Here is a 10,998-nt window from a genome sequence, read left to right on the forward strand (position 1 = left end):
AATATGCCTTACCATTGTTCCAACAATGTAAAAATAAATATTCTAAATAAGATAAAAAAACTTATAATTTTTAATATTTTGTATAAGTTAGAAATCTCAATACACAAAGTTAGTACGAAAAACGGTTGAAAAAATTTAACAAACCTAATCCTATTAAACCAAAGTAAGCTCACCTCTAAAATTTATAACCATTTTAAGATATTATATTTATATGACTTTTGATGTATTTCTTTTATTTAGATTTTGACATGTTTTTTGTGTTCATTTTGCAATCGCATTGTGTCATGTTTTAACCACCATAATCCACATTTTTATTTTACTTTCAAACTTGGGCTAGGCCTATTCATCATAATTCATGCAATATCAAAGAACATCTTCAACTGTTATCTCAAACTCTATCGATTTCTTTCAACAATCATCATACAAAAATATTCTAATCCCGAAACCTAACTCTTTAAAAGGTAACATCTAGCAAGATTGGGATTCGATCCCCTCGTTGGAACCCTTCTATACCGCAGCTTCTTTAATATCGAAAAATCATACGAAAAGATTCAAAAACAATGCCTATTTCAGATATTCCGTAAAGATCATTAGCACAAAGTTGCTCCACCTTCAAGAACCTTTCAAATATATTACTCAAACTCAGTGTGTCAGAACATGAGTATATTCAAGATTTCTGTGTATTTGGAGGGTTCTTTGAAGGATCTTAACGGCGCCCATATCCATATATGTCCGACATAGAAACTTCAAGAAAAATGAAAAGTCGGAGTAACATAGCCTTTCAAAACGCTTACGCCATAATCCAAGCACCAACTAGGTCGTGCATCGTGGCGCAATTGTGTTGGAAGGTTTATAATAAAAAAAAAAAGGGTCTCAAAGTGCTAGGTGTGGGAACCTTGCATCATAAAGGTGTCTTACGGACAAAACATGAGGCTATAATCGTGCAAGGAAAGATATCCGATTAACATTGCATAAACAGTCACGTTCTAAAACCGTGTTCGAGTTATTTTGGTGTATTAGAATCAATCATAAGTCTCACAATAAGTGCATTCATTTACCTACATATAAGTCTATGTTCTAAGTCAAAACAATCACATAAGATAATCATAAATATGCCACTATGCATTGGAGCAGAGAAGCTAAAACGCACACGACATACATACTCCTCTCGGGCAAGAAAACAGACCTGGAGTTGCACAAAAGAGAAAAATGGCTGAAACACGGAAATAATAGTTACCAATTTATTGCTGAATTCAAAGACCGGAATACGAAAAAACAATAAAAACTGATGAGGTAAATGTACCATGAAGGCCCCTGTACTAAGAGTAAGATTGCATTTTGCCCCCCTTTACTCAGAAAATGAGCAAATTAGTCCCTGTATATTAGATCAAAGAGCAAATTGGTCCTTTCTGTTAAAAATTTCATCCATTTCTATTGTTAAAAATTGACATGGCTAATAGAATAACAAAGCAGTGACACGTGATGTGCCACATACTTACATTCAAGGACTTTTTTAACGGTAGAAATGAATGAAATTTTTAAAAGAAAGACCAATTTACTCTTTGGTCTAACATACAGGAGCTAAGTTGCTCATTTTTTGAGTAGAGGGGGCAAAATGCAATTTGACTCCTAAAACAAGAGCCTCTATGGTACTTTTATCAAGTGATGACATTTGTGCATTGAAAAGTTTTGCAATGTTGAAATGAAGATCTTACCTAAAAAACGAAAATTGGCTAAGTATGGAGATAATTCGCAGCCATCATCAGCTCCAGAGTCAGTTCGGGTTCAATGTGGAACTCAGTCTCTTTGCCCCTGACAAAATCGTAACCGTTTTTAATAGCGTAAAACAAAAACAGGAAGAGCTCGTAAACATAACTCAAAGTTAAAAACACAGAGAAATGGAGCTGATTCGAGCAATCAACAAAAGTAAACAATGATGGTTCTTGCATAAGTGAATAAATTCGAGAGGTTGAGAATTTCAATGATGTTAAAATACCACACCATACATAAAGAGGATATACAAAGAACTTTCTATCTTTGGAAAATATTTAATGTCGTCAAACAATCACTCCAAGATGATAAAACACTCACAGCAAATTCCATAATTTCACACCAAAATGAATTGGATTCACCTAGAAATTAGCGTTTATATTCAGATGATATTTCTCATAGAAAATCCAACTACAATAAGTGAAACAACTGGAATATTTCAAAAGAAAAGTATCATGGCTCATTCATATCTCGAGAAAACACGATAAATCATCAGATAAGTATGTTAAGCTATCACTGAGAAATCCATTATGCAAATTTACATAGAGAGGAAATGTTTGTAATTTTGATTTCCACTTTAACTACAACAACTCCTATCAAACAGAAGGAGCCGCTATGAATATAGTCAAAGACATCATTAAAAACACTTAACATTTAGTTCTAAATTAGAACAATAAAAGTCTTCCCGCCATACAATTTGATAATTTCACTTAGAACATAATCAAGAAAAAGAACTCTCATAATAGATTCATTGGCATACCATTTATCTTTCTTCTTTTTTTTCTCTTTTAACTTTGAAGCATTTGACTCATATGCAAATTTAGGCTAATGCTCAAATCAGGAAACAACCTCTACAGTTGCACACATAAGGGTCAAACCCTTCAAAATAATCATATAAGGGCCAAACTTTTATGAAAGTGCTCAAATAAGGACATTTTACATACTCCAACCTAGTTTGTAAAAATTAAGTGAATGCGGACATGTTTAGATTAGAAAGCGCTTTAAATCAAATATACTTGAAGAGGAAAGAACAAAAATTCTGAAACCTGATATACGGCATTTGAAAAGCCCTTATTTGACCATTTTAAAAGTTATGGCCAGCAATCCCTTAAAGGATACGTCCCAATTTAAGCATTTTAGCCCACAAATTTATTATTTGTCGAATATGGTTGGCTAGATTCCCATGTGACCATGATTGTGTGATCAAATAACAGTACAAAATTTTCATATGAACACTTTAATGGAAGCAACTAACAATGATATCAATTAGAACCTACTAATAACAAAACAGTAGAGGGATCAAATCCCAAACTTTCAGCATAGTAGAGGGACCAAAACCATAATTAGACACACTGTTTTTGATAATTCACTTACAACATAATCAAGACAATGAGCTCTTAGAGAAAAACAACATTATGAGATTCATTGGCATACTAATTATCAGTTCACATTCGTCTGACATGAAAATTTATTATTTATTGAATATGATCCATGTGTCCATGATTGTATGATCAAATAACAATACAAAATTTTCACACCATCACTTCAATGGAAGCAACTAACAGTAGTATCAATTTGAACCTACTAATAACAAAATAGTAGAGGGATAAAATCCCAAACTTTCATCATAATAGAGGGACTAAAACCATAACATATCGATTCTCCAGAAGCTACAATCCATGGAATTTCTTCCCAAAATCAAACCAAACCAAACATCAATTCATAAAAATAAAAAAATAATTAAAAAAAACAGCTCACAAAACCTAGAAAATTTATAATAAAAAAAAAAAACCAAACCTGGAATATTGAAGAGACCAATAAAAATACTGACAAATCTTCTCAAGAATCACAGCACTTATCTCCGGGAAAGTCACTTCCCCATGCTCCGCCTCAGCGAAACCACCTTCATCATCAATACCCAAAGTTCAAAATTAAAAATAAAAAATAAAAAAAGACCTTTCATATCAATAAACAATTAAGAACCCAGAAAAACTCAATTGCCCCAACAAAAGATCAAATTAAAAAAAAAAAAGAATTAGACCTGGAGAAGTAAGCATGTTACGGATTGTTTGAGAAACCATAGCAGCTTCTTTGTCGATAACGAATTCCATTCCTTCAGCGCTAATGAGTTTCACTGTGTCTTCTTTCTTCATCTTTGTTGTTGTCAGGTTATTTTTAAATTTTCGATTATCGGCGAATCTTAGGTGAGATCGAGAGAGAGTTCGTCGATTATCGGTGGATTTTCCCGGAAAATAAGATTTTGGGCTGTAAAGCTCTTCGGGCCGATGATGGCTTTAATCGGGAATGGAAACTTCTAAATCGGTACTAAAAGGATATATATATTGTTCTTACATCTATGGATTTTACTGGATTTCGGATTTAGAATGATCTCGTTTGGCGCGCGTGATTTTCACGTTGGATGTTTGGGTATTAGGTTTACTTCAACACGGCATAAGCAAATGGGTGAAGAAAGCCGTGGATGATGTGGTTAAAAAAAGGGTAAACTGAGACATCAAATACGATGGTGTTTAAGTTGAAATCCAATGCATTTTATTTCTAGTAAAAGATAAAAAGAAAATATTTTTATAATGATATTTATTATTTTGTAAGAAAAATATATTTTAATAAAAGTAAAAATATAAAAATATAAGATTCAATATAATTTAACATATGTAATATATATATACCTAGATTACGATACAACCGAAATAAATAATGTTCATAAAAATTATATAAAAATTAAATAAATCTGAAATGATAAATTTTAAATATGGTCTTATATTTAAGACTGTGACTTTTTATTTTTTATACATAATGCAAATATTTTGTAAAGAAAACGAAACATATTAGTACCTTACGACTAAATGAAGGATATGTTCAAGTCTCTCCACTGCTAGAGCCATAGCATGCAGCTGTTCCTCGAATGTTTTTACCATCCTGTGAAATGGAAGAGGATTCTCTTTAAAAAAAAGGTATAAACCTCTTTGAAATTTGCTAATACCGAATTTGGTGGTTGGTGGATGGGGGGGGGGGGGGTGTTAGATTCGTGTGAAAGAGTATGGGAAAATGAAGTGTGGCAAGGTTTCTAATTATCCTGTGTGAAAGATAGTTTTTATATCCAACATAGACATTCCAGATAAAATACCTTTATTGTTTGAGGGCTCATCAGATGCTCAAAGAATAAGATTTTGAAGATTTCTCTTGAAAAAGAACACTAAGAAGCTCCTCCAACAATATTCAGTAGAAAATGGTAATAATATGCAAAAGAGAAAACTAATAAGCAATGCCATAAAAAAATAAACAAACAAAAATTCGAGGTGCTCCAGTTTACCATCTTTTTAAACCATCGTTGAATCCCCTCAAATCTCAAACACCTCACTGTAAAGTCACTCTACTTAGACCTATCAGTACAGTCCACCTGCTCATCTAGACTCAATCACAGTGTGACACGTGGCTCTGTCATGATATAAACTAGGACCCCGATAAAAGAGGCCAAGCAACTCCACTCCTTCCCACCAAAACCAAGTAAACTTCATTACTATTCCATTAAAGCTCTACCTCTCAGTCAACTGCCTCCGACCGCCATACCCGAAATCTGTATCAACAATTTCCTTTGCTTGAAGCTGAATCATGAGAAATAACAACAAATTCAGCACATATTTGCAGGTTCCTGATAGCTTCTTTTACCTCTAATTTCCAACATAATGCCCAAATAACACCATTACAATACCTTCAAGTATAATATCTTCTTGTTTTCAATTAATTGTACATTTTTTTTCTTCTGCAAAAGTCCTGTAGCTGAGATGCTAAATCACCAACATTCGCATGCATTACCAGTTATATGTTTACTATAATAATATGCTAAAAAATTATAATTCAAAAGGCCCCATAATTTGTTGAAACAGACTAAAAGAATTCACTATATTTTTCCACATTGAATTATGCATGAGAATTTGAATGCTAAGCTTCGATGACAGTGAAGAATTAGTAATCAAACTTCAGGCAGCAGAGGCAAAAATCGGTCAATCAATAAATAAATAAATTCCTGCAATATCCAAACAGATTACTGTATAAAATTTTAAAAAAGTTTACATAGTTCTTTTCAGCCAATAACTTAAACAAATTCCACATTTGAATGAAAATAATCGATTCGGAAAAATTATGACTAAAAAATACCTCGGAGAGTCGATTTCTCTCATTTCTTCATGACCGGAATATCTACAAGCATAATTTTTTTTTAAGGAAAAACTCAAATTATGAATAAATTAGAAAATATGGAACAAACATGAGAGATTGATATCGGAGCTTTGGTATAAGATCAGATCCAGAAGAAGCTTCGCAGATTCTTTTTGCGGCTCTCCCTTACAAAATCTCCATTAGCTATTCAAAATCATCGCAAACAACAATAAACAAAACACTAGGAGAAATAAAAAATCAATAAACATTATCAAATTTGCATTAAATATTATTCAAATTTCTAAAAAGATTACAAATCTATAAACACTATTAATCAAATTATCTTTACCATTTGTCGATCGAGTGAAGCACGATGAGCGTCCACATGAAAACAAAATAGAAAAAGAAATTTCAAAGAAAAAATTGTTCTTAATTTTGATATTATTTTCGTTGAAGCGCAGAGATTATATATATCCCTACAAAATTTGAGCGGTAATTTTGAATGTTTCAAAGAAAAGAAAAAAAATAGAACTATATTAAAATTATTTTACCGATCAGAAGCATCTAAATTGGTGTCTGGGTGGTGTAGTTGGTTATCACGCTAGTCTCACACACTAGAGGTCCCCGGTTCGAACCCGGGCTCAGACAGTTTTTATTCTTTTTCCTTATTGATATGACTGGTTTGAACCCGGCTCATACTTTTTTTTTTACTTAGATTTAGGTTAAATTCTGCAAATAGTCCTTGTATTACGTATAAGTTATGGATTTTGCCTTTATACTTTTGATCATTTTTCGTCTCTAGACTTTTCAAATTTTAAAATTTTAGTCTTGAGTTTGGCTTCAATATTCAATTTTGTACCTGAGTTTTTTTGTCCTAATTTGTACTTAAGTTTATTGAAGTCACTTTGGTACTTAAGCTTTTTAATTTGATACTTGAGGTTTTTTTTGTCCAAATTAAGTATATATGACTTTTTACTAGAGCACACGTGTTAAACATTCATTGGGCTATACGACTTGGATTTAGTCATTATACTTTAGTTTGATCATTTTCAGTCTTCAGGCTTTTCAATTTTTGAAATTCCAGTATTAAGTTTTGCTTTAATGTTTCAATTTGACACCTAAGTTCTTTTATCCCAATCTAGCACTTGAGTTTGGATTCAATGTTCACTCTGGTACCTGAGTTTTTTCAATTTGATACTTCAGCTTCTTTTTGTCCCAATTAAGTACCTAAGTTTGACTTTAATGTTCAATTTGGTACTTTAGCCTTTTTTCCCAATAAAGTATCTATGTTGTTTTTTACTAGAGTACACGTGTTAAACATTCATGGGCTATACAAAATGGATTTAGTCCTTATGTTTTAGTTTGGTCATTTTCAGTCTCCAGACTTTTCGAATTTTGAAATTTTAGTCTTGAGTTTGGCTCAAATATTCAATTTCGTACTTGAGTTTTTTTTGTTTCAATTTGGTTTCTAAGTTTGAATTCAATGTTCACTTTGGTAACTGAGTTTTTTCAATTTGATATATATATTTTTTGTCGTAGTTAAGTATGTGAGAGTTTGGCATTAACATTCAATTTGGTACTCTAAGCTTTTTTTGTCTCAATTAAGTATCTATATTTTTTACTTGGGCATACATGTCAAACATTCATTGAGTTATACGATTCCATTTGATCTAAGTACCAAACTAAACATTAAAACTAAACTTAAGTACCAAATTTAAATAAAAAAAACCTTAAGAAATAATATTAATCTAATATCACAAATTGGAAAATAGCAAAAGTTTTTTATTCATATTATTCATCAAAGAAAATATAAATAAAAATAATTTTAACAGTCACAAGTATCTCGACCGGTGTTTGGGTGGTGTAGTTGGTTATCATGTTAGTCTCACACACCAAAGGTCCCTAGTTAGAACTCGAGTTGAAACACTTTTTTTTTTCTTATAATATGACCAATTCGAAGCCGATTAAGACTTTTTTGAATGGTATTTTCATCTTGGTCTTTGAACATTTTCATTGTTGACATTAATTCCGAAAGTTGGTAGCTTTGTCCAATTTGGTTTTTAAACTTATCTTCTATTAAGGTAGGATGACGCGACATTATAAGATTGCGCCACATCATAACTTGATTTTTTTTTTAATTTTTAGATGATGACATGGCACAAATTCAGAGTTCACGTCATTTTACTATTAATACAATCCAATTTCAAGGACCAAATTGGAAAAAATACAAAACTCAAAGACTAAATATTGCTTTATCCAATTTTTAACTTAAAAGTTAGGTCAAATTCTCCAATTAGTCCCTATATTATGCATAAGTTATGGACTAATTTGGTCACTTTTAATTTTCGTACTTTTCTAAAGTTAAAATTTCAGTATTAACCAAACTATAGTTGTTATGTTTTCTACATAACATCTTGAAAATAACAAAATGTAATGAATTTAACAATTACAACTCAGTTCAAAATTCAAAACGTACAATGACTAAAAGTGACCAAATTAAATACGATAACTAAATGCATAACTTACACATAAAACAAAAACTAAAAACAAAATTTATCCATTATTGTTTAACATACAATATGCCATAAGTTTATATAGTCATCACAAATTTAGAATTGAATCCTTCTACTTTTGTTTATTGGAATTTAGCCCTACTTTTTTTTTAAAATTCTAGTCCATCTGTTAACATTTTAAATTTTTTTTAAAATTTATGTTCATTATAATGTCATTTTTAGTTACATGACTACTAAGTGAGTTTTTTATTTCAAAATATCACATCAATAAATTTAATAAAAAATTAATTATATTAACAATTGGACCTAAATTTTGAAATCTAAAAAATAAAGAGATTCCTAAAAATATAAAGACTAAATTTCAAAATTTTAAAAAGTGTAGGGACTTATAATTTTAACATCCTTAATATTATCCATCTTTATGTATTATTAAAATAAGCCATACTAACTCAAATCGAATTAGGATTTTTTTTTAAATTTCCTAATGACTTCAAATCGGATTAGGATTTTTACAGCATTATATAAAGCATCTTGAAGTTAAAAAATATAAATAAAAATAAAAGTTACACTAAAAATACTCTCTAGTTACTATACCGTCTGCTTTTTTTTTTTTTACCTTTCCCGCCATAGTAAAAAGCTTGAAATTTTTATTACTATTCTTCGATGGCAACTAAAGCTACCAAGCAAACAAAGTTCCGATGGGCAGATATTGAAGATAACGACGCCGAGGATTTGACTTACTTATTACCACCGAAGGAAGTAATCGGTCCCGACAAGAACGGGATCAAGAAGGTGATTGAGTATAAGTACAACGAAGAAGGGAAACAAGTCAGAGTCACGACGACGATCCGAGTCCGAAAAATCGCCGTCGATTCTCCACGCAAGGAACGGATATTGGAGCGAAGGTCTTGGGCTAAATTTGGAAGTGCTATGGCTGATAAAGATGATGATAGCCGACTCACTATGGTTTCTACTGAAGAAATCTCCCTTGAACGACGTGGTTCGTTTCTTTTTCTCTCGGTTTATTTTGATATGAATTTGATTGTTTTAGGTTTAATTATGAACCGGTCCCTAATAGAGTTTTGAAAATTAGTCACTTTTAGGGGGAGTAATTTTCGGTTTTAATAAAAAAAACCCAAAAATAAACCCATTCAGTTTTGATTTAATCGGGTGGGACGGATTGATCGATTTTGACCTTAATTTAATTGATTAATTTAACCTATTATAGTTTTTGAATTCACGGAACCGAACTGAAGAAAGAATTGATTATATTTAAAATATATTTATATTTTATATATAGCCAAATTTATTTGAGAAAACCGACTTAATCAAATAAATTTCCTAATTTTATTGTATACGATAATTAAAATTTGACAAATTAGAATATTTGAACTAATTTCTCAATTTCCGTGAGAAATACTATAAATAAAATTTGACAAATTAGTATATAGGGATTAATTTATAAATTTTTGTAAAATAGTGGATGAAATTTAAATTTAAACATTTATTCTTAAATATCCTTGAAACTACTTATAGGTAGCAAAGTAGAAGAACCAAAGGTTGCTGCCGAACATTCTTTAGCTCAACAAGCCAAAAACGGTGCCGTTCTCATGCTGTGTAGAACATGCGGCAAAAAAGGCGATCACTGGACTGCGAGGTGTCCGTACAAGGATCAAGCTCCACCACCAGCCAATGGAACCGTCGACAAACCTCCGGCATCTGAAACCAGTTCCGGCAAGACTGCCTACGTTCCTCCAAGTAAGAGAGGCGCCGGAGCGAAGAGAAACGGAACCGATATGAAACACAGGGACGAGGAGAATACTATTCGGTTCACTAACCTCTCGGAGGATGCTATGGAATCCGATTTGCGTGAACTTGTCGCACCGTTCGGACCGGTGAGCCGGGTTCACGTGGGGATTGATCGGAAAACCGGGATCTGTAGGGGATTTGGTTACGTCAATTTTGTGAAGAAGGAAGATGCTGAAAGAGCGGTATTGAAGCTAAATGGTTATGGATATGATAGTCTCATATTGAGGGTTGAATGGGCCGATCCAAGAACCAATTAGATCTTCTTCTTTTTTTTGAGAATTATAATTTTATTTTTAATTTAGGTTTTCTTTTGGGATATTTTAGTTTTAAGTATCTAGACATATTAGGTTTTTTATTAATAAATTTTTTGTGGAATCTAAATTCCACTAATCATTAATAAAATTCAACTAATTTAGTGTAAATTTAATCTAACTATTAGTAAATAACAATTATAAAAATTATAAAATGGTCACTCAATTATTAATATTTTTACGATAATCTAACTATGAAAAATTATAAAATGATGACCCAACTATTCAATTTAATCTTTTTTAGTCATTAACAGGACCATGAAGATATAAGTCAATACAATGATGAAATTACATTTTAATTCTCATAAAAACATATAACTTCTGTCAGCTTACCTAAAAAAATTTTTAGTTTCGCCCTTGGATACACACACACGCACATATATATATATGGAAGAAATCCACTTATATCAATTTATCTA

General features: G+C 31.5%; 2 protein-coding genes, 1 long non-coding RNA gene and 1 other non-coding gene across 5 annotated transcripts; 2 read left to right on the forward strand and 2 right to left on the reverse strand.

Annotated features, from left to right (window-relative positions):
- Nucleotides 1–984: 984 nt before the first annotated feature.
- LOC108484137 (uncharacterized) lies at nucleotides 985–4,708 on the reverse strand. Of its 2 annotated transcripts, none has more exons than XM_017787814.2 (5): nucleotides 4,624–4,708; nucleotides 3,812–4,274; nucleotides 3,568–3,673; nucleotides 1,716–1,812; nucleotides 985–1,186 (listed from the first exon to the last, which is right to left on the reverse strand). In XM_017787814.2, exons 2-4 carry the CDS (start codon nucleotides 3,921–3,923, stop codon nucleotides 1,734–1,736), a joined length of 297 nt encoding a protein of 98 aa, XP_017643303.1. In that variant the 5' UTR covers nucleotides 3,924–4,274; nucleotides 4,624–4,708; the 3' UTR covers nucleotides 985–1,186; nucleotides 1,716–1,733. The 2 variants fall into 2 exon arrangements, with proteins under 2 accessions (XP_017643303.1, XP_052880438.1); XM_053024478.1 differs by having other exon boundaries at nucleotides 985–1,213; nucleotides 4,624–4,684.
- Nucleotides 4,709–4,988: 280 nt separating this feature from the next.
- On the reverse strand, nucleotides 4,989–6,434 carry LOC128286778 (uncharacterized). The gene is made up of 3 exons (XR_008277486.1): nucleotides 6,296–6,434; nucleotides 5,947–6,150; nucleotides 4,989–5,393 (listed from the first exon to the last, which is right to left on the reverse strand). It is a non-coding gene; the product is annotated as an uncharacterized LOC128286778 (long non-coding RNA).
- An 86-nt stretch (nucleotides 6,435–6,520) lies between these two features.
- On the forward strand, nucleotides 6,521–6,594 carry TRNAV-CAC (transfer RNA valine (anticodon CAC)). Its single transcript has one exon. It is a non-coding gene; the product is annotated as a tRNA-Val (tRNA).
- A 2,491-nt stretch (nucleotides 6,595–9,085) lies between these two features.
- LOC108485927 (uncharacterized) lies at nucleotides 9,086–10,616 on the forward strand. The gene is made up of 2 exons (XM_017789767.2): nucleotides 9,086–9,459; nucleotides 9,996–10,616. The coding sequence occupies exons 1-2, from the start codon at nucleotides 9,123–9,125 to the stop codon at nucleotides 10,523–10,525; spliced, it is 867 nt and encodes a 288-aa protein (XP_017645256.1). The 5' UTR covers nucleotides 9,086–9,122; the 3' UTR covers nucleotides 10,526–10,616.
- Nucleotides 10,617–10,998: the final 382 nt, after the last annotated feature.

Source organism: Gossypium arboreum, chromosome 13, assembly GCF_025698485.1.
Source record: "Gossypium arboreum isolate Shixiya-1 chromosome 13, ASM2569848v2, whole genome shotgun sequence".
In the NCBI taxonomy this organism is placed as follows: Eukaryota; Viridiplantae; Streptophyta; class Magnoliopsida; order Malvales; family Malvaceae; genus Gossypium; species Gossypium arboreum.